The sequence below is a fragment of the Ptychodera flava genome, chromosome 13, assembly GCF_041260155.1.
Source record: "Ptychodera flava strain L36383 chromosome 13, AS_Pfla_20210202, whole genome shotgun sequence".
In the NCBI taxonomy this organism is placed as follows: domain Eukaryota; kingdom Metazoa; phylum Hemichordata; class Enteropneusta; family Ptychoderidae; genus Ptychodera; species Ptychodera flava.
The window spans coordinates 22,690,502-22,714,792 of NC_091940.1; the positions used below are offsets into that span (position 1 = coordinate 22,690,502).

The 24,291-nt window shown below is 40.3% G+C and overlaps 1 protein-coding gene across 1 annotated transcript; it reads right to left on the minus strand.

Annotated features, from left to right (window-relative positions):
• Positions 1 to 633: 633 nt before the first annotated feature.
• On the minus strand, positions 634 to 23,176 carry LOC139147862 (cleavage and polyadenylation specificity factor subunit 5-like). Its single transcript, XM_070719076.1, has 7 exons — positions 23,030 to 23,176; positions 18,456 to 18,656; positions 17,969 to 18,032; positions 16,352 to 16,441; positions 15,672 to 15,747; positions 14,713 to 14,827; positions 634 to 2,548 (listed from the first exon to the last, which is right to left on the minus strand). The coding sequence occupies exons 1-7, from the start codon at positions 23,140 to 23,142 to the stop codon at positions 2,527 to 2,529; spliced, it is 681 nt and encodes a 226-aa protein (XP_070575177.1). The 5' UTR covers positions 23,143 to 23,176; the 3' UTR covers positions 634 to 2,526.
• Between the last annotated feature and the right edge of the window lie 1,115 nt (positions 23,177 to 24,291).

The window sequence follows — 24,291 nt, forward strand, 5'->3', positions numbered from 1 at the left end:
ACGTTACATTGAACGATTGAGATGAGAATAGCCACCACTATCACACTGACGTAAGCATGGTGGTTGGACCCCCTTGTGGGACGTGACACACTTTGAACTACCATATGTTGCATGCGGCACAGAAGTGCGTTCTTTTCATAATTCTCGGTATGACGTCACTATTCATTCCGACTTACCCAGTAGAGGGGTTCTAAACTTGTCAGGCAAAGTCAAAGGGGGGAAAAATTAACCCTTTTTTCTCACTATTGCATTTACGACTGAGACACAATAAAAAAAACAGTATCTTGCCAACCCAGTGTGTTCCACACCGTGGGGATCAGGAGAAACAAAGTCTACTGCAAAAACGTCTTTTCTTCCCTGTTGACGATCAATAAAGTCACAAGCCGACAAAAGGTCAGGGGGTCGCTCTGGTCGTGCAGCTCTAAAGCATGCCTGCAGTCAGAAGGGGGTTAATTGATAGCAGATGGGGGGAGTAGAGAAACAACAAACACGGCAATTAGCGTCCTTTGTTTCGAGTACTTGAGGGCAGCGTGTGATGACAAGGGAGAACAATGCAAATGTATCTCTCACAGGACAAAGAAATCACTTGAGTTTTATTTGTTGAAAAAATAAAAGACTCCCGACACTGATGACTTTGCCGCAAATCTTTCCATGTTTTAATACAAAAAAAGAAGACGGGAAACAAAAGGATGAGAACACGATGATAAAACAGCAATTTTGCCGATGGACATTATTCAAAGCACATTCGACAAAATATCCCTTCGTTTTCAAAAGTGAAATCTGTTACCAAGAGCTGAAACCAACTTCATCCGTTTCCTTACTTCACAAAATATCTTCTCCTAAAAAAGTCAAAACCTAAACAAAAATCGAATGAAAGTCGAATGTCTCTTACAGAAATGTAGCAAAAAACGGCAGCAAGTTCTTTGAACATACAAAGTCCTTTGAAAAAACCATGGTTTTGTTGAATCAACATGTCAATTTTCATTTCATTCAATTTCAAATTCCTCTCTAAAACACTTAAAAATATGATTTACTGGAATTCTGAAATATGGAATTCTCCAATATACACGGTTGATTTTATTACAAGTAAGTTTAAAAAGAAGCTGGCAAAGAAGTCCTGGGCATGATATTACAGAGTAGAGAACAGTGTATGACGTCACATCGAAGGAGTTATGGGTTGAGTACAATGGCATTGAGCAAAAACATTCACTTTGACTGAACATTCATTATAGCTCGAAAGTTTCAAAACCAATCAATGTGCTAATTAATATGCACACTGAGGTCAACTGAGGTAAAGTAATTGGTCAGAAAATGTGTTATCAACTTATCATGGCCAGAAAAATGGACTAACGAGAGCAAACTTGAGACCGAGTTTCAGCCAACACGAATGTGACATTACAGATCCTTCTTTGAATCGGCAGATCCACAGGCGACTGCTCTGAGTGCGGGGGTCTTTCAGGCTCTAGCTGATGCTAAGACTGAAATTGCCACGACATCTAAAAAGAGACAATTTTTTTTTTTGCTTTCTGCGAGTGACTTTAATCTCGGCAACGTCACGTCAGATTAGTGACAACGCTGAGACACTTACAACAGGAGAAATGAGAGTATGCCATCTCCGATTATTGCCTGGCGATGGATTGAGGACATGTGAATGGCATCTCTGCATCACCGAATGATGGTTGACACTTCAGGAACACAAACCCTCCCTGTTATTCATCACTACTCTACACTCTAAATCCTAAACTACAGATTCTCAAATAACTAAAACACAAAATTCTAAACCTCACACTCTCCGTCTCTGTCTTTATCCCCGCTGCACAGAGACAATCAACAGGCGGGACTTTCTGGGTTTTTAATCAGCGCTCACATTGAAGGTCAGGTCGCGGAAAGCTATCAGAAGGCTTTATCTAAGATTACACAAAAAATCCATTTACAATTTCCAATGAGCTCCTTGGCAGTGTGTGTAAGGAAGTAAGTCAAATCCGGCGACCAAAACAAAAATCGGAATTATTGGAGACATAAAAAGCAAAAGACGTGAGATTTTTATTGGGTCAGGGAGAGAGGGGCCGCATTAACGATAAAAATTCTGATAATGATGATTTGAAAATTGTACGTTTACGCAGGTATTATAATAATCTCCAAGATGTCAAAGGTCACAATCACTCTCCTGAAATGAATGTCTGTATACGATGGATGAAAACACTTAGGATTTCACTGGATTAAAGAAATCACGAGAAAAAAAATGAATGATAGAATGTAACAAGCACGCACTAGTCACAAAAAAACAGTACAAAAAGAAAAAGACAGTAACGTCGTTGAGTTTTCACTGATAAAAACTGTGAAAGTTGCTGGGAAAATAAAAGACTCAGCCATGATGCGGTCTTGTCAGTGGGATCACCAAAAACGGTTATCTTCCTGCAATCAGCCGCTTCTATAGATAGTAACATGGCATCACCGTGGTAACCATCTTTCTATTTTTTTTTGAACAGATGTGGTCATCTCATTCACAGGGGAGGTAGCCGCCTTTTAATTATAGATGAAGTTAAATCTGCAAAGATAAAAGAGAAAAAAGAAGGAAAGAAGGGGATGTTTAAAGCATACACGCTCCAAAAACATTAAAGAGACAGGCTGAAAGTTTATTTCCGGGCTGCCGGACACGTTGAAATGAGAATCAAGACAAGCTTGAACTCAAAACGCTGTAGGATGACAGCAAAATGACAAAGCAATGGTGGAGTAGTGTGTGTATGAATTACTGGGCTGTCTCTCGATAACAAACATTTCTCTTTGAAGTGTGTGACAGCAGAGCCTCTCCACGTCTCTCCATTGTCTACTCTCACTTTTGTCCCATCAACTGGTGGTTGCATTCACCAATGCGCACAAAAGAACACAGATCTGCGTTACATTTGTAAGCTCTCTCTCTCTTTCTCCCCTCTCCACTTTCTCTCCCCCTCTCTCTTCCTCTCTCTCTCTCCCACACTCTTCCTCACTCTCCCTCTCTCTCTCCCTCTCTCTCTCTCTCTCTCTCTCTCTCTCTCTCACACACACACACACAAACACACAGACACAAGCAAGAGCTTTGAATTCAGTGAATATCACTTCTCCGCCGTTCATTTCCGTTTTTGATTTTGATTTAACAAAACATGCCTGCCATCTAACAGATGCATCGAGTAGAAGTGCGACTGTCAGTGAGACTTTGCAGACACAGGGAAAAAAGGACCCCGTTTTTTTCCCAGACTGGTTGAAGAGCTAGCCCTCAAGACATGATCATTATGTCGGTAAAGGCACTTGAAAACAGTCAGTTATGTCGGTACTTAATGTACCCGCCGTAATCATTTTGAAATTCTGACATGTTTTCTGTGTTGCAGGGGAGGGCAGAAAACATGATTTATAAATCTCCCTCCCGTTATTGACAGATCTGGAGAGAAATATATAAGTGTGAATCTGATGGCAGCCAGTGAAATAAAGGAAAGGTCTTCCAAATTTTCATTTATTCCTACATGACAACTATTGTACTTCATTTGGTGTTTTATTACGGAGAGCGCGTGACAAGGCATTAGTGCACGGTGACTAATTTTTCACCAAACGTTCAGCAATCTGCCAAGTTTGCCAGACGTGCTCTGCAACAGCTGAAAATATACAGCCTGTTTGACACAAGCCCTGCACAGCTCAAAGGAAAAGGTTAAAACAGCTCGTCTCTTTAAATTATACGAGAGCTGATTTTTGTTCCTCCGTAAATTCTCCGCCCGAAGTTTTAAGATTGCGGAGGGCACAGCGCAGCATTGGCTGTGATCTTGGTTTGAAAGTTTTGTTTTGATCAGACAACGCGGGCTGTTCGAGCTTCCACGTGTTATCAGTGCCACTTTCCCTATGTCAGATGTTCCAATTTAGAGCGGCGCATTGATTCCGCGTCAATATCAAGGCACGCAATCAATGACAACCGGACACATTATAATGCTTAAGAGAGAGGTTTTCAAAATTGGATTTGTGGAACGCACTCATCTGGTGAGTCAGTCGGCGAATGCCAAGATGCGATTCTCCCTTAACTCTGTCGAATTTCTAAAACAAAAGGATGATCTGACTCACTGAAAAGGGAGAAGAGAGGGGAGAGGCACTCGCTTTACTGCTTCCGTGACATCAACATCGGTTGTCAGATTTCATGCTCAATAAAACAATTCTTTGTTCATTTCAAAGGAATCAACATGAACCCTTTATGATTCATGTGCGGCATTAACACACATAACTGTCAGTGCGCGTTTTCTGCCCTGTCGTTTGACAGGCCTGGATTCTGTCACTCTGGTCCCGGTGGACAGAAACACTGCACGAAAGGGTGAGATGCGGGTTCCCCTTCTTCTGATTTTCAGAAAAACTGGGAGTTACGAGTCAGACAAAAACGACGTATTATTTCACTGCACAGAGTCTGAAACATATGCGCTGACAGCTAATTGCTCCAACCCTTGAATTCGTCTTTTTTTTTCATGACACTTTCACTGCAATCCCCTGCCACTCTGCACTGACAAAAGGTTGGCCTCCCTCTACAGACGCAGAAAAAAATACAGATACCCGATCTGAGCATACAGCGCACACTGGCAAGGAAAACATCATCCCTAAAGCAAACAGTGTTTTTGGCTTACTTATTGACTTTGCTCGGGTGACACACACACTGATGTCTAAACATTAGCTTTCCTATGCATTACAGGGTAAAGGTTTCGGCTGTGTTGACATATACAATATACAGTTACACGGTCTCACAGAAAAAAGAAAGAGGAAATTTAGTATAAGAAAGGCTCCGTGATAAAAGTTGATTTTGAGAGGAGGGGTGATATGACAACGGAGGTCACATCTGTGATGGGGCGAATCTGTGGGGAGAGAGAGAGAGAGAGAGAGAGAGAGAGAGAGAGAGAGAGAGAGAGAGAGAGAGAGACCGTCATTGAGTTGATGAGTTTCAAATGCTATCACCAACATCACTCGAACAAAAAAAAAATCTGATCACTGCTTGGGGTCTGAACAGTCTTTGAGTTTTATCAACGCCTGACTTACACCCTTAGTCTGCCCTGCAGATCACTTTGTTTTTTAGCCTTGCCCTGTGCCGCCACCACCGCACAGTGCAACAATTACGGCGATGACTAGATTGGGGATTATGTCAGGACCAATGGGCAAGCACAAAAGAGCCTAGCAAGTGACAACCCATCATGCAAAATGGCTTCTCAAACACACCAGCAACGGTACTCGCAGGATGAACATGTGCCAAAAGACCTGCATTACAACAAAGCGGTGCTTTTTTCGCATCAGAAATTTCCGTTCCCGGTTTAATACAGCCGGCCTTCTCAATCTTCTTATTTAACACCTTTCTCCCTTCTCTCTCTATCTTTTTAATTTCAGTGATTCATTTTACCATAACATCCACAGGCCTCAAGAGTACATGCCTTATAGGCTTGAACACTCATTAACATCCCAGTACCTCTCCACGTAATCACGGGACAACAGCTCACAAAGTAATTCCTTTTTTTCCACCTCCGGACAATTCCAATCTGCACTATCTCACGTCCATCAACTCATAACCTTTACTTACCCACACTGTACGACGAAACTGACAATTTTTTTTTAAACTTTTATCTCACAGAGACAAACTGTTTTTCAAATGTAGCTAAATAGGTTTCAATCAGATAAATTCACATTGCAGATTCTTGATGTAGCTTCAGGCCTAAAAATACCTCTCTTCTCTGGTCCTCTGTGAGGACAAACATATTAAATGTGGTGTAATTTAAACCAGTATCATCACTACTGACGTCAGCTCTACGCAGTGTCGCCAAGGCAGACACACTCCTGTTGCAACTATCACATCACATCGAAGGACGCATTTTTTGTGTGTGTACCATCGGCATGAAAAAGGTGGCTAAAATGCGCAACCGAAAACATTCCACTTTGTCAGTCTCACAGCACCTTCAATGTGATATTTGATATCTGTCTCACTGTCACTGTGTCTGTCTATCTCTGTCTCTCTCTGTCTCTCTCATTGATACAGATCATGACAGCTGGTGGCCTTACAAACCAGGAGACAGCTTCATCCTTATTGATTAAAAAAATCATCCAGCAATCAACAACGATTGTTTCCAATCTATTGTACCTTTTTTTTCACCCGTTGATAATTTTATTATTACTTGGAGCACATGCAAATTGCACTGATTTGGGGTTTTTTTTTTTTGACCTGTCAAAAAAAAAGATATCTGACCGGGGAAATCAATAATGAATATAACGACTGTGTTGGAGTGATGCGACACAGTGGAGCTTATGTTCATCCAAGGACTGGCCTTAACTTCTATGCTTTTGAGTACAAATAACGACCACGCTTCTCATTTTTTGTAGAAAAACTCGTAAAATCATTAGGAGAGCTGGAAGCGGTTGGAATGCGCATTAGCATGGCACACAGGGGACCAGATATCGGGCAGGAGATTGAAACGAGCTGATTTGCGGAAGTTGCTGAAGTGTGACGCCAAAGCTGGGTCACTCCTGCAATAGCAAGGCGACTTACTGCAGTTCTTGGGCTGGGGGAGGGGGGGGGGAAGAGAGATGGGAGAAAGACAGCATCAGATCTTCTATGGAACAGTTAGAGGTTTAGAGCTTCATCAATTCTCATCTTTTTCCAATTTCACCCATAAATTGTATGCATTGAAAGCGCCCGACATTGAGAGAAAATTACACTCATTAAAAGGGGCAGGAAAAAAAACTAGGAGCAAAATAGTGCAATCAGACCTCGTTACTGTTTCCTTGCCACTCGTGACATAACACTTCTTAATTAGACAACACAATAAGCTTTAATTATATTACAAATGTACGCACTACTCAACGTTGATTACCCACACAAGTGTCCTTTTATTTTGACCAAGAAGTGTCTGTTTCACTGTTTATCACTATTTATGAAACAAACGCAGGGCCTGGCACGACCCACTGAGTGTTCCTGTGGACCACTGAGGTACAACCAACGGTGTTACTGCATTTTTAATTGCTCTAGTGCATCTACGAAAATAACGTACATTTCAAAAGCATGTGTTGTTTATTACTTGATTAGAAAAAAAAGCAAAACCCTCAAGTGTCAGGCTCTCCATATCAACTCATATTAAGAAGTATCGATGAGCAATAGACACAAAAGGCACTAAATTAATTTCCCGACTCTGAGAGCTCCCCCTTTGCTCCGCAGGTAATCTCAAATGCCGTCGACTGATTTTGACCGCTAATCATTTTTCCCCCACGTAATCAGCATAATTGCATCCCTTCAATCTTTGCTTCCAATCAAGGTTATCACTGTAATGAAATCGTTAAGCAAGATTTACATCCCCGAAGGCAGGAAAAAAAAAAAAATTCTATCAGGTACTTGTCAGAAAGCATCGCAAAAGTAGGAAAATGTCAATGTATAAATATTGCAATTGCCGAGCCATGACTCGGCAATACTAATTTGTGAATCATACGGTAGGGGTTATCAAGGAGGTTTGACGTCCTTGTTCCCTTCTTTGTTGGGCTTCAGATTTCCTGCCAATGACTTATATGTATTGCGTGAAAAGCTGAAAAATAAAAGGACACTGCTTGCCGCATAGGAACCAAGTCTCCGATAAAGGATGTCATACTAAGGATGTCATAGCGACTATATTAGAATTCAAATTTGAAAGGATATGCAGAAAGGGGCTGAAGGTTGAACACGATTCTCTTCATCCGCGACAAATCTTTAATCAGGATATTGCAGACTAGAGCTTAGCTAAAGGTTTACCCCCCTTGTGCTTGGTTGTGAGTGACCTTCTGGGTCATCCCCCACCCCTCCATTATCTCCCCTCAAAAGCAAACAGCACAAACCCTTTCAGTTGTTCATTACGCGAGTTTTCAACCGAACAAAGATTTTCAAGCATTTTGGCTTCTCTGAACACCAAACACGGTCACATTCAGATGCACACACAGTAAGTCAGTCAGTCAGTCAGTCAGTCAGTCAGCCCTCCCCTGTATTTAGTATTCACAGTGTTCCTTTTTCTGTAAATGATATTCCCTGAATTCTAATTCACCGCATATTGGCCATATTTCAATTCAAAAAGGCAGCGGAATACCAATGAGACCGTACGTGTATGTATCTGTTTTTTTTCCCCCTTCTCTAAATTTGAACAGATCACTTGAGTAACTAACTCACTCAGAATTATTGCACTTAGAAAGAGTGCATCTGCAGCCAAGTGTTTGGTTTCCGTATCTGCGATGGCCTGATGAATGGCTTTGACCCACATACAAGTACACACAACACTGCCCAATCAACTTCATTTTACATATCGTGAAACCTGCGCACACATCTTCCAACTATCGAATTTTTTTTTTTCCGGAACTGAGCAATGGCAAATCTTGTCAGTATATCTTAGCTCAAGATTTAAGATATTTGTGCAAATAACTGGAAAAAAATATGGATTACAGTCATTTCACAAAGCTGGATTAAGAAAAACTGGATTGTACATTTCCTACTGTAAAATATTACTATAATTTTCTCACGAAACAAGGACTAAAATTGTCATATACAGATGATCATTGCGAGATTTTAAAGTGACAAACTTGTCTAAAAAATACAGATTTTTGAACTCTGAAGTATCTATCTTTGAAACATAAATTTTGTAAACCTCTTCGGCTATCATATCAGAAATCTCTTTTCAAGGAAAATAAAACGTTGGGTATTTAAGATTTCTGTTCACATATAACAACTTCACTGAAATTCTAACACTAAAGTATATCAGTCAGACTTGGTCAGGAAGTTCTCCATTGGAATATCTCACCTCTCTTCACTATATATAATGCTTCTTGGTACTCCAGCTTGTTACATGAGACGAGTATCTGTCCAAGCTTTCAGCTGAGAAGACGCCATTTGGGCATTTACAGCCAGAGTGTGAGAGACTTACACTCTTTTCCCTGATTTTTCATTCATAGGCTTAAAAAGGAGTTATTTTTTCAGCGTTTCAATATTATCCAGTGCTTCTACAGAAGAAAAGAGCAGCAGCAAAAAATTTATACGCATCACCCCCTCCCTGCCCCCTCCCCCCTCCCCCACAACCCTCCCATAACTTCTTTTTGATTACTCAATGAGTCAAAAAAGTCACGAGCAGTCCTACACTTTAGGCAAAAATCTGCAATGAAATATTTTGAAGGCGAAAAATTTGATCACCACCAACAAGGCTAACAAAGTGAGTCATAGCAATTGCGGCGGTTCAATGACATTCCGGTAAACGCAACGACACAATTGACGCTGCATGCATGTCATCACACAATTAAGACTGTCAAAACACCACTTCCTCTGATGAACAGAACCAGATATTTTTTCTCTTCCCTCACTAATTTGCAGTATTAGAGAGTCCAGGACGCTAACAAATGTGGGCTGGCATATCTGTCTGGATTTATCTTTCAAGTATCAATACACAATGAGAACATCTTTCACAGTTTCTTGATAACAAACACGTGTACCTCCCTGGCTTCAATTTATGGTAGCAAAATTTTAATGGCCTTTGGATGCACTTTTCAAAAGATTTTTTTCCTCTTTCAGAATAATTTGTGTCGCTCGCAATAAATTGCTTTCCATTTCATATCATGGAGTAAGAAATTGGACCACATGATGTCCTGACAGGCTGCTACTTAAGACAAACTTTGCCTTTTTTCTTTTATGTTTGCACGTCACCGATATGAGAGTCAATACTCTGGCAGTTCTCAACTTGTGAGAATGACTGACAAGCTTCAAAGAACGCGGGGAGATGATAATCCTGTATCGTTATTCCAACACTGACTGATGATTGACATGGCCGATTTCAATGTTGTCGGCGCAGGAAGTACGGCGATTCTAATGAACGTAATAAAGTATAGAACCAGTGCGACAAAGGGACCAAGCGTCTTGTATTTGGCGCTTCGGGGCAGCAATGTGGACAAATATCATTCATGGCGAGTCACAAGTACTCTCTTTAGCGAGAAACAGAAATGAGGCTAATACTAGCCACGCTCATTTCTTGCATTACTCCGCATTCAAAAACCCAGACCATTAACACTGTGCGTGTGACCATGAATATCTATTGCAATAAAAAAATTAAAATGGAACTTTTTTGCCGACAAGAGGGGATGGGGAAAAAAAGACTATTTTCACAGCTATTATTTCATTTCTCAAAGTGAAGAAGATTGATGAAATATCATGTTAAACTTTGATTCAATGAATCAGTTTTCACATAAGAGGGAATCTTCACGGCTGAAGTAGTCAATTTTTACTGTGATTACACACACACGCTAATACAGCTGCACTTAACACAAAATACCGCCAACCCTTCTATTTGTACTTTCATAACGGCGCACAGTGTAAAGAAAACCCCCCCACCGTTTGAAGGGATTGCCACAGAATGGTTCGATGCATTCAAAAACCGTTTGATGACTTCATTTTCATTCAAAAACGTTGATGACTTCATTTTCACTCAAATTATTTTTGCTAATTTGCTAACCTTGTTTCTTTCAAATATGACACACAGAGTAGGCTTTTAGTCAAATCTGTTGCGCAGACTGTCATTCGTGTCAATATCACCATAATATGGTAATGAAATGGACAAACAGAGCACGGTTCTTTGTACGTCGGTGACGCCGTAGAATCCTCCTTCCTGACCAACAGTGTGTCACAGAAAACGACTTCCTGGAGTGAGCCCTTTTCCAAGCGCGATAAAAAAGGAGCCATTCTCGGAGGATAAAAAAATGTCGGCGATATGACATTTAAGGTCAATTGTGACATAATGCGTGGGGCGGAACTTTTTCTCTGAAACTGACTGAAATTCAGGAAGTGAAAAACAGAATCAAGAGTCTTCGATGCAAAAAAGGGACATGCACGGATCTCAAACACACCTTGTCATCTTGGTCACACAGAACTCTCGACTCAACCGATTGTTTCTTTTGAATATTATAATCAATGCTGAAATGGTCCGTTGGAGGCAAATGGAGATTTGCCAATATGTGATCAGATGAATCAGTGAAGTAATTTCATTACAGCGACAAATAAAATCCAATGCAGCCGTGAAGTATTATCTATTTTTTTATTTCCCCTTGTCCGCAACCTGTCAATACCCCTCATGGCTTGATTATCCCCGAGGGGCAATCTCGATGCTTTGATTGAAAACAAAGAGACAATGACAAATTAATTTGTGCAAATTCCCAGATACCAATATTAATTAAAAAAAAATTGGCCTGCCTTGGAATCTGGTTGGATAATCAATACCCTTATGTGAAGCTTTCTCGACATATAATTTTTTATGCTCACAGCAAATCTACAAGTTTGCTCTCCAGCAGGTGGGCACACACTCACAATGACGTGATTTCGACCGGTGCAGATTTTCCAATTTATTCGGGAAGAAATATTGGTCTAGATGGCAGCTCGAGCCGCATTTTTCGCGGAGAGGCTGACATTTCGTATTGACACCATTATGGAGGTAATTTACACAGCTTGAGAGTCTATTATCTGACGTGTCAATGTCTAATAGATTAAATTCTGTTCATTAACATTTTCAACCACTTCCAAGGAGCATGTCAATTCCAGTTGTTGTGATTGACAGGACTTGGCCATCGACGCAGCCTGCCGCCTCTAGAGGGCGCCCGGCATGCATCCTCAGCACTAGCCAGGCTAATCACTTCGCGTGATCACTGCTTTTGTTTACATTCGCAGGCTGCACTTTAATTGTGCTCCCTATATCATGGATTTTGCCAGAAGCTGTGTGTGTTTTTTATTTTTCATTGCAGAGTGGCAAGGCGTCCCTGCTGATCAAATTCTCCATAAAAACCTCTTGTGACTCAGGCTTTTGTCCATCAAAGAATAAACAGTTTCCTTTATCTCCTCAAGGCAGGGGCAAAGATCAAGGTTGTCGAAGAGAAAAATTTACACCACTGTTGAGAGCTCTTTTTACTGCCAGCTATTTACAGTGTACTTGACCCCTGAGAGCCTTAACCTTTATCTCAAAGTGGAGCACGGATGCCGTTTAGTAGACATCTGCTGATAAAACCAATATCTTATCAGTGGTGACCATATTCCGGTAAATCCAGCTACAAGATTAGGTAGGAGAGTTCAATGGTTTCCTTTGAAAAGTAAAGGTGTTCGCGGATCTCTTGAGTCAAGGCACGCGTAGTCCATCATTGCGCTGTGGGCCGTCGGGAAAGCGTTACTCAACAAATGATGTGATCTGCCGCATAATTTTGATAAGCTCTAAGTTTTGAAAATATCGGACAGGTATTGTGGCACAATCTGTCTTTTTTGCTTGGCCATACTCCAAGTAAAGGCTGCTATCTGATGAGCGGTTTCATGCCTCCCTGAAGATACATGCCTCTACGAACCACTGAAGTAAAAGAACGAACGGCCAGCAACACTGTAGTTGCTGCAGCGAAGCATATCACATAATGCACATGCTCAACAAATGTTGTCTGTGGCATTGACTTTTTTTTGATAAGTTCTTAATTTTGAAAATATCAGTCACATTTTGTTGCAATATTTCCTTGTGTGTGGGGGAGAAGTTTCTGGCAAGACAATAGCAGGCACAAGCTTTGCCATAAGGCTACTGAGAGCAATCGTTGGTTGTTGTGAAACATGTCCTGCATAGGTGTTACTCATAGAATATTTATCTGCATGTAAAATCTACAATTCACTCTAACCCTGCAAAGTCATTAAAATTGAAAAGATTTTCCCAGAGGCAAGAAGCTAGCGTTAACAGCCATTACATGTCATGTATCTGGCTTAATCAGCAATGTTCAGTAATATCTCTATATAATAGCGAGCAAAGTCCGATGACAATCACGCCATATTTCAGGGAGCTGTGCTTTTCACTGACTCGGCACGATGAAATGTAATGGATCTTGTAGAAACAGGGTTGATATACTGTTGATGTGTGACACCTTCGGATGACAACACCTGATCATCTTGTTCTTGATTTAAAAAACTTCAATCGACAGGAGAGTGAGCAGTAATGTTTGTTGAAAAGTTGTTTCAGTCAAGAAACGTGTACAAACGCGTGTCTGTCTGTGTATGTGTTTGGCAAAACCTGAAGCTGCATCTACAAATGATAAACTTCATTAGGGTATTTTGAAGAATGCTGGATTTACATTAGACCATATTGATTGTCAGCACTGTCCTAGTGTGTATACTGTCTGGGTTCATTTCTTTTTTAATCCTCTTTCTACCATAGAAATAAATACAACTTGGGAGAAAGAGAATTAAGGTTCCCTAAGATGAGCATATGTTACTATAAAGAGATTGGGCCGACTACTCTCCAGAAATGTTATTTATTGGTGTAATCTCACCCTGGGTACCTGTTGTAATTCTGACTCACGTGTGTGTTTGTTTAAGTCATCTGTTCCCTTCACTCACTGTGGGGATACAGTGGTTTACATTCAACCGTTGGCAGTACGGGAACTTGACAAACTGTGTAAATTGAGGAGTTGCCAACACTGTCAGGTGTAATTAACGGCTTAGCGGTGACATCAGTCAATCACAAAGAAATAAACTCTTCGAAAGTTGAAACATTAAGCAACACCACACATCCTGCCAACTGTCCAGAATGCATCATTTGCGAACACTATTTGTGCGGATCTTATAGTGTTGTTTTGACTTTTGTTTTGCTCTGTATGTCTGACCTCCTTCCAGACAGTGTTTAACCTTTTCATCACCATGGTTTGGCTCAAACCTATTGCTATCAATGGCTAATGTGGACCTGTTTACAGGGAATTGGGGGTGAACAGGTTAAACTTTCAAAAAGTTTATTTCGTGGTTGACTGACAATATCACCATTAGATAATAGTTACATGTACACCTGACAGTCATGGCAACTCCTAAATTTAGACAGTAAGTCTAGTTCCTACAGTTCAATGCCAAAGAATGTGGAAATTTGTAAAAAAAAAAAAAAAAAATTGAGACAATATAAAAGTTGTGTTGTTATGAGAGATGAACTGGCAATACTGTAATTGTTTCTGTTGGCACAACTGTGTTGATTGGTTTATTTATTATCTTGAAATGAAGTATGTTTGATCAGCTAGTGTGTCTAGTTAACTGCAGGTCAGATGACGAATCATTACAAACTGTGCCACAAGCACAAAGGTGCAGAGGTTCTATTCTCCACTGACTGTCACTTATAGAGACATATTCACAAATGTTGGAATTGTGTGACACATATCCTTTCCTGAGAGAGAAATAACGACCTGTATGAGTGATCACGATACTCAGTCCATCATTCCAAAGCAGAAATTAGTCATTCATTCTCAAGGATATGCTTATCTGATTACTGAAGCAAAATTCCTAATAGGTTCACCTTTTATGACCGGGTCTTTGACCTTGAAGTCCGATGATGCATTGGACATCGAACAAAGGCATTACATACTTTTTTGTCTATAGCACACTTAACCAACTAATCATGCAAACAGAAACACTTAGACAAACGTGTGCTGCTTCAACATCCATTCTCAGTATCATACATTCTTGATTTTCTCACTTATACCACTTGGGGGCGCTAGTGATGAGCCAAGTTCAAGAGTTTTTGTCGAACATAGTGTGGAATGAGAGTTACATAAATATTCTTCATTGATATTGAATTGTTGTTTTCACATTTGCATATTTCAGTACTGCTCACATGTTGAACTTCAAGAATAGATAAAATATGAAGAATGAAAATTTCCACAATTAAACAGTTCATAGCCAGAACATACCTGCTAAGTAGCTGAGGTAAACTGGAGATAATTGGACCATAGCCAGGTGCATTGTCGTACAATTCAAATAAGGGTGCTGCGACTAATTTGTAGTTCCTTGGTACAGCAAACAGTGCTGGAGAAAAGACAAGAAATTGCAGACTTGAGTGAGAATTACGTGACATGAAAGCAAAAAATTCAAAAACAACCTCAGGTACATAAAGCTGCAGATTTGACGTTTTTCTACATCAAACAATTATTGATATCGGTAGCTACAATTTCACTCTGCTGACAGTCATACCTACATTTACCTTTCATGACAATCTAACATATAATGTTCTGTTCTTTCAATATGAGGTTTCCTTTCTCATAAAATGAATGGAGAAACTAGGGCTTCAAAGGGAATGTGCTGATCATTAAATGCTATGTTTATGTTTTTGCTGCTCTCCGTTTAGTTAGCACAGTTCGAGTCCTACTAGAAGAAAATTTGGCAAATGAAGACGAGTTGGCACTATGCATAAAAACAAAAGCAAAAAGTGTTCTACTCGTGGTCTCCAGTTGCGTGCTCTACCCTAACTTTCAGGAAGTTTGCGCCTAAAAAGTGACAGACTTGAAGTTTTGCTCAAACTTTCCTCACGCAAACTTTCAACCATTCCTTAAAGATCAAGGTCATTGCGCAAATTTCCAAATTAGTACCAAGAAGAGAAACAAATTACCCAATATTTACCGACATTTTAAATTCAAAATGGCCACCACCCTGTGTTGACTCTATTGGGAAAATAGGGTTCTCAGCTTTCACAAAACTAGCCAGTAAAAACTTTATTTACCCAATAAGCTTCTAAATGAGCCCAACAAGTGGTAGGCCAAAAGAATTTTTAAAAGTTTGCCAGTCCAAATATCTGTCCAAAGGCACATTCTACCTTAACATGTGGCCACTTTTCTTCAATCTAGTCAAAATTTTTGACACAAAAGTTTCTCACCTTTCTCTCCGAGCTGTACCATGTATAGTCTTTTGTGTTCTTTTGGTTTTGTGATGTGTGCAGGAACATATGGGTACTGTAACGTAAACACAATACACACTGGTTTAAGATTGGCACAGATCATATCACAAGCCAGAAAACGAAAGAAATTTCAGTTAATGTTGCTAATGTATTGTTCACAAAATTTTACTGCCAGAGTGTCCTCTAACCAACATGATTTCTGGAAACTTTGCGTCAATTTGAGGCATGGTGGAAATTTCTTTTCATCAGTCATATAGCTTTATGTATACACCAAAAAAATTTGCTTGTGTCACAAGTTATTTGATTGCATGGTAGTGTGTCATTTCCTAGACGGTGCAGAGTCAGAGTCCTTGAAGAGATAATTACTCTAACATTTAGGACACAAACTGCTAATACTGAAATAAGTCCCTTATAACTGACATACGCAGGCAAAGGCTGGAGTCTTACATGTACATTTTACCCATTTGAAAAAGATAAACTATCCGTTCTTTTGTGCGAATGATTGCAGATTTCAAAATTTGTCAGTTTTTCAGATATCACCGTTTGAAATTTTATTCAAATACATAAGGTGTAAATAACATCACGGTGTCAAGAAGTTTCTTCTCTCAATGGTAACTTTTATGAAAGAAGTCAGTTTGAGAGGATGAATATTTGCATACCTGTGGGGGTTCAAAGTTCGGCCTATACCAGTTACCAATGACATCCTCTACAATCCAATCTTGCTGTACACCGTCTTGTCGGCCTAGTGTCTACGACAAAAGAAATGTATAAGAAAATCAGAAATGCAAATGTGACTAGGAATCCTGGTTCTTTCTGTTAAGAAGTTTCACTTGATCCTCTATGTGTAGAAGGTTGTGACAAAACAGTGACATTCAAGAAAATGTAAACCTGTCTATTTCAGGCTTACGAAGTTTGGTTCTAAAGACTCATTTATCGCAATAAAGAGTGTTTTTTCTACAAGTACCATCAGCTGTTTGAGAGATAAAATAACTTATACCACTACTTTACAACAACTTTCAAAAGGTGTAAGTGTGTCTTCATATATCAAATATTGATTCAAAAACACAACTATGACTACCAACATATCAATGAAGACCTGGATTTTGTTGTAACAGGTACATTGTAACATGCCAGTCTTATCAGCAAGACTGAAAGATTTCTGGACTCACACAACTAGCCATTTTATGGTTCCATATTATTACCGTACTCGTCCGAGTATAAGCCCCCGGTTTGGCAACACTAAACAGCGGTAAAACTAGGGGAGGGGCTTATACTCGAGCAACCCCATGTTATCTGGCATGGACGCTTAATTTATGCTAATTTTATGCACGATTTTTTTCAACACCACTCGATCTTTCTATCGCTTTCAAAATCGACTTACACATCCAAAGAAATTGATTGTACAATCTCTGAATACAGAAGTGACATTTTGGTGAAATTTCAGTGTCGAAAAAAAACCCAAACTTGAAACAAAGACGTCATGTATGCTGCTGATCAACAGTATGTGAACAGGCATGCATTGCCCACACGGAAAGGCAACTCAATATTCCAATATCAAACTGTCTACATCTTGTGAAAACAACAACATAGCAGTGAAAATTGTAATAGTCACCAGGAAAAGTCTTCACAAATGAAAGCATAATTGCTTCAAACAAAAGAAACTGCATGTTTCAAGCATGAAAACATCGTGGCCATGAATGAAAATAAACAATGGCCAACGTGAGTGAGACTATTCTATTTAGGCGACGGGGGTGAGTAGGGTCAAAGAATCAAGAGAGTACTGGAAAAAAGTGTCATTTTCCTTACGATATTGTCAAGGGAACTCCAGTTTCCCATTGTTTTAACATCTTTTAATGGTTTCTTTATTATCTAAAATTAATTTTACCAAGTTAAATGACCAAATATACTCTCCTAACCTTTCTGTATTTGAGTTACACTAGGATAGGGGCTTATACACGGATGTAATGCATTTTCTAAAATCCTCTAAAATCAGTAGGGGGCTTATACACGAGCAGGGGCTTATACTCGGACGAGTACGGTATATGGCATACGTTTGCATTGATTTACTGTGGTAGGCACCCGAAGAAGAGTTGCATGCTACCAATAGGTCTGGGTCCAGTATCTTCAGGTATGCCTTATTATCTATTGTATTCATGTCATGTCACATGTACATGTATGTTATGACAGGGACTGATAATGTTGGCCACTTTTGAATATTTCTAATTCAGCTTGACAGACAAAAGGAAGCGGGGAATCAAATACACCTTCTTTCTTACCTCTGTGAGGAGTCTTTTGAGTCCCTCACTTTCATCCTCCCCTGGCTTCAGCTCCCCTCCAGGCCTGGAAATGAAAAGGTATTAAAAAGGTATTAACTTGTCAGCTGTTTGTGGAGCAGGAACTGCACTTACAACTACCGATGGCAACAGCCATGAATAACATTACATATTATTGCTTACAGCACCAAGGATTAATGACTGAATGGGAAGAAAATGGGACCGGACCCTACGTAAGAATCTTAGTAACATGATTTTTGTAACGGTCTAATTTATAGTTTTATATGCTCCGGGAGATAGAGACAAAATAGTTTGTAAATATATCTTGACTGTCAAGTACAAGGGTGATTAGTTTCCTTTCTTTATACTCCTTTTGAAAACCAACACCAAATATACCAAAATACATCTTGTTTGTGCAATGTCTTTTTATTCTTTCCCTGCATTTTCACAGTTTTGTAATTTCACGGAGAAGTTATTTTACAAGACTCACAGTTTGAAGAAAGTCGTTCCTAGCTGCAGCAACAGCACATGGGGGAGGCCATGCTCGTGCACTATGAGTACGCCCTCTACAGTCCGCCTGGTGCCAATCTTGTCAAACTCCTCTCTCATTCGCTGGAATCTGGCTGCCACCGACGCATCTTTCTCATACAGAGGGTCCTTGGTGCCAAATGTGTAATTTGTCAGTGGGTACCTATGTAAAATGGATTGCAATGAAATATGCTGAAATTTCATACATTCATACCGCCATACTTATTTGTCACAATTCGGACCAACTGGTATACGTGAAAAAGAGGATGATGATAACAGATAAGGCAGCATGAATACCCTAGTCCCACCAACTATTACTATTGACATGTTTTTCAGTATTTTTATTTTATCTATCGACTATTACCTTACTCCGTTTGCTACAACACGTTGAAATATATATTATAATGTATTAATACCATTTGGTTAATCACTCAATACACCAGTAACTGTATATACAACTGTAGGCAATGGTGTTCTGGTCTTGACGCGAATTCAATTGTCAACGATAGCAATGCACTTAACCTCATACATGGGTAGACACGTACAAGTAGACCGTGTTGAAAATTTAAATGCAGAGAATGAGAGAATGGTACCAATTCAACAATACATGCGTAGGGAACAGCTGTAAATACACAGCATTATGGTGACAGGCTGTTGTTTGAAGTGCGGTCATCCAAGGGTCATGCTGGCTACAGCAGCATTGTGGGACATCCCTATACTAAATAGGCAGTTTACAGCGAAACTGATCATTGTTATTGTGTCAACTCAAAGAAATCAAAGTAATTTCAGCACATGAACCAACCTGCCTGATCTTATGTTACGTATCAACTATTGATCAGCTGATCCTTCTGCTGACAAATTTGATATTATTCATCAAGAAATAGGCCTAGGATTTTTATCCTTGCTATGAAAATGGAACGTTATTTGTGTGGCAATAAGCGTGGCTATTCTTTAAACTAGGATCCATCTCTTGTCAAGTCTGTTGTTCTTACAACAGCTTGGAGTAGAAATCTGTTGCATTATTTGGAATAAACTGTCCACTGCCCCCCTTGGGCTGTTTTGGTATTTGGACTGCTAAAGAGGCACAGCAATTCAACACAAGTGCTGTCAAAACAGAATGTTTGCTATAGGTTGCAATGCCACCTCAAGGAGTTGCATGAAAATTGAATCTCTGCATACAGTAATCTGTTCATGTCTTCATGGCTTGGAGTCAACAAAAATTCACCAAAATCTACAATCTTAACGAAGAAAACTGCCAATCTCTCTGTTGTTGAATGACTTGTTACAAAGTGTGAAAACAATTTCACAAAAATACAATAACTAAGATGCAAACATGCGACTTCAAAACAGTGCTACATAAATGATGTTCTGTCTTAGTCGGTCAGTGCTGTTTAATGGCATGCACCTTGCCTGTCTTGTGATTTAATAGTTTGGGGCGATTAACTGTGTCTCAAGGCGTCCCTAATGAGTGTCAAACATGTATCCATCAAATAATCTCCTTGGTTTCTACCAAGTTACCAGTTCAAACAGATAAGGATGCAAAACGGCAAAACGATACTTGACACTATCATACTGAACTCAGCGTAACATTTTCCCAAGAACCACAAAATTGACCTTCTGAGCTCCATGTCACTGACAAGTGACTGCACCATGAAGGTAAAAAAAGATGTCATACTCGATTATTTACTTCCTTAACCCTTTCATCACCATGGTTCCACCCAAATCCATTGTTATCAATGGTGATCTTTGACCTGTATACAGGGAACTGGGGGTGAAAGGGTAAAAAGACTCATCTCTGTAACTGTAAATGCTGGCTTACTGCCGCAAAACAATACTGAGGTATCCAACAACAGGTACTGAGGGAATCTTGTGTTCATTTGCATGCTTTCTCTGAAAAGGGACATACGTACTGTCAACAATTGCTTTCTGGACACCGATATGACTTGACCATGCCATCAACCTTGCCTACGATGTAAGAAACAAAATGCTGACACTTTCAACTGGTTCAAACACATGCACAGGTACCTATCCGACAGACAGTACGTGTACAATATTATTAAGTGCAGGCCCAGATCAGAAATGTCAGCACAGAACGAACAAAGTTACGAGCAACGGCAAGCAAAGAATTTGACTGTTTGGTAAAGAACTATCTAAAGAAAGCTTTCTCATGTTCATTTGATGTTTTCAGCGCAATTTAACTCTGCTACCTTTGGCCCTACCCAATTGGATTTCAATTCTAAAATTTGTTGCAAGCAAATGAGAGCCACCAAAATTTGTCTCCACGATTTTTATAAATCACTGAAACTTGTCTCACTAGTGAAACTAAAGTCCCAGTGAATATTGATTATTTTTGGGTATCCTATGTATCTCTGTTCAGTAAATTTGGATACTACTTTATCTACTTCGGCAGTGTTGCCGTATCTTTCAATGATAACTACTGTACCATGTGTACATTCAAGGTGGGTAAATCCACCTGTCTGAGGTCAGGTACCACAAAACTGTGGTCTGGAAATTTGCGTTTGTAAGCTACCGCTCCAATGGCCTAGTGAATTCTAATACACTGCTGAATGAAGGATTTACAGGACAAGCATTAGCATACTGGACAGCAAGACTGCTGAGTTTGCAGATACATGTACCACATCCTTGCACTAGATTGGGGTATCTACATACAAAACAGAACTGCCACTGATGTACTGGCCATTGACGCTGTGCCAGTAAAAGATCATACACTGCCAGGCTGGAGGGGCCCTTGCTACTTCTACCAGTTTTCAGAGGTACAACCCACTTGGAAGGGTATTACCAGTATAAGGTCAGGTCACACCCACTTGTATCAGTGCTGAAGTAATGCCACATCTATACACAGTGTAAGATGACTTCGATGATGTTATGCAAACAACTACATGTACAATGCATCAAAAGCCGCGCTAACTTTGGACCTTACTTGTGTCACAACAAGTATTTTTGCTTTGGTTGACATCGTCAGTTGTGCTCACAGTACTTATGTCTAAGCATGTGCATGAACAACGATGCAGAAGCTGTCATCATGCATATTGTTAGCAACCAACGTTTATACTGATGTTTTGAAGGGCCAGGAGCTGTAAACTTTTCATGAATTTTTTTTCACTATTTTCCTTTTAATATCAACTACAGCAGTGTTTTTGCTAAGGTTTGGGAACACTGGTAAATGGCTTGGGAATCCTGGTAACATTTCTGCTGTCCCCTAATCTGATTGCATTGATATACCAAGGGGAACCCCGGTAAATTGACTGGGGAACCCCGGTAACATTTACCTACTTACCGCCCTTAGCAAAAACACTGCTACAGGCTCTTGATCTACTAGTAAAACAGAGGCGAGTTACCCAGTGTTGAGCTTGTCAGCCTGTGCATGTGTAACTTGCATTGTTACTGCTGACAAGTGAATTCTGGTAGGGACTAGAAATCGAAAATTATGCATATAAACACTGTGTTGACAAGCCAAATGTGCTTTGGGGAGTAGAACTAGAACTTCCAATTGACATACTTGCCAAATATGGTGAAATAATCATCAAAAGTTATAGCTACTCGTCCTTTATGCAGCAGTCAATGTAATCCCTGAAGGACCACACTTCGGGCGATACGGGAAAAATGTGGGGGATTAGACAATGTTTGCCATCAAACTATGCCCGAGGTGGCGGGGCAATTGCCTCATATTGATCCCCCTAGTCATTTTCATGGACAAATGCAGAATTTATGAATGCCCCACCCATTGAGGTGAGGGAAATGTGGGGGATTTACTTGTTTTAGGTGGTGATTTTCTTGCCCCACAGGATGGGGCATTTGACAAATTTCATAAAACTTATGTCTTGCTCCGGGGGGTGGAGCATTTGACAAATTTCATAAGACTAATGTCTTGCTCCGGGGGGGGGGAGCATTTGACCACAGTCCCTTTTGTGGAGGGACTGTGATTTGACAAATTTCATAAGACTAATTTCCAAATCTCCCAGGACCCACTATGCCCCCCCCCCTCCCGAGGGGGGGGTTTGACATTGACTGCTGCATTAAGCTAAAACATATGACTTTTGTGACCAGTAAAGCAAAATTATCTGTAAAATTGTCAGTGATGTTGCAATTAATGATGCTTGCATGCAACACAGCTTTCTGCTGTCCACTGATTTTGGAATCGACTACCCTATCTGAGTTGAGGGGCTTCAATAACATATCATTACCGAGAACAGTCAATACATTGTAACCTGGCAATGCCTGGACTCTGGGTAACTTCAGAGCTGCATTTTGTACGCATGCATTCTAGATATGTTCATTACAACCAAGTTAAGCACCGTAAGACTAGTGTCCTGCGTAAATTTTGCCCCTGTCACCAAAGCTTGGCGTTCTGTTTTGCTTATTTGCCGAACAAAAGAATAAAACTGGTCGGTACTAGTCGGTAGCATAGCACAGCGCGTGTCCTTGACTGTGAGTGATTATGAATTCAGGAAATTGATACTCTGGCAAAACAAACTGAATATTCAACGAAAATTTCCGCAAAATGGGAGTACTCACAGATTTATCGTCCTTTCGATGCTCATCGAGCTGGTTGCGACGGGATATCTGTGACTGTATGAAGATCCTTTGGGCCAGCCAGCGCCACCTTGCTGTCTAGCGGTAGTCGCCATTTTCTATTATTGAGGCCTCTTAACTTGATATTATTTTAACAATGCCTGGAAAAACTACGTAGTTTTTATGTTTGCTATGATTATTTTCTCGGTGCTAGTCGTTTGACGACTGTACGAGTTAGGTCTAAACTACGGTGTACTAATCTGTTGAGGACAGTCACTCACTACGTTGGGATGAATGGTCGCAAACAACCTGCAAAGGCAGCCATCTTATCTGTCTCTTATAAGTTGGCGACTCGTTATCCAGGTTGCCGCGGAACAGAGTAGACAGTGTGAGTGGGTGGGATTGTTGCTGGTGACACCGCCAAATTACAGGGCAAACGAAAATTTGAAGTGGGTCAACGAGTTACAGCAAGTTCATTTTCACAAATATGTTTAGGCTAACATCACTGCTGTGCATTAATTTTCGTCGATCACAGTTCTCTGCGCAAGCAATTTTCATAGCGTGCATATACGGTGTGCGCGTGAGCTTGCTGGTCTAAGGCGCGGACCATTGCAAAATTGTGGGGGGGGGGTCTTGTGAGGTTTCGGTGATAATTCTCTATGGGCTCCTTCAAGAGGGTAAAGTCGTTTTGAAAATAAAGGACACAATGATGAATAAGCTTTAATAGCTTTTGTCAGCTGCATTTCAAGATTTCATTACCCCAGTGCTCGGCGTTTAAAATTTGAATTTGTCTAGGCCTACTTGTAAGAAATATGACCTGCATCTGTGATTTACCCCAAAAGAGCTTGATTAGGGACGATTCAGAATTTACTTCCGGGGGGGTGGAGGATTTTCAGGGGGGGGGGCCACCCATTTTTCCCAAGAAAATTTAGGGGGGGCCCAGAAAAGATACCACAATCTTTTAGGGGGGCCAAGGAAAAAAATCATCAATTTAATATTTGCCCAGAATTTCTGATCTCTACAAAAGAGAACCATAGATGCTACCTGGGTGACAGATAAACTCAACGTGTTTAGTTAAACTCCTTTAGCTGCCAAATTCGGTAATATTCACAGTGGTTTGTTTTATGCATCTACTGCAGTATCTTGTTCTCCTCCCTGAAGCGTCATGAAATGTCCAGTATTTAGGATGTCAACACAAACCATACAGTAAACAGTCGGGGTTGTTTTTGTTGAAAAGAGATCTCGAATCAAGTCCAGGCTAGAAT

Bases quoted from the DNA above. Each gene is read 5' to 3' on its own strand.
- LOC139147862 (XM_070719076.1), bottom strand. From the start codon at position 23,142: ATGGCGACTACCGCTAGACAGCAAGGTGGCGCTGGCTGGCCCAAAGGA. The intron at 18,657-23,029 runs GTGAGTACTCCC...CATTTTACATAG, and splicing joins ATCGAAAGGACGATAAATCT to GTACCCACTGACAAATTACA. The intron at 15,748-16,351 runs GTATGCAAATAT...TTTACGTTACAG, and splicing joins CGAACTTTGAACCCCCACAG to TACCCATATGTTCCTGCACA.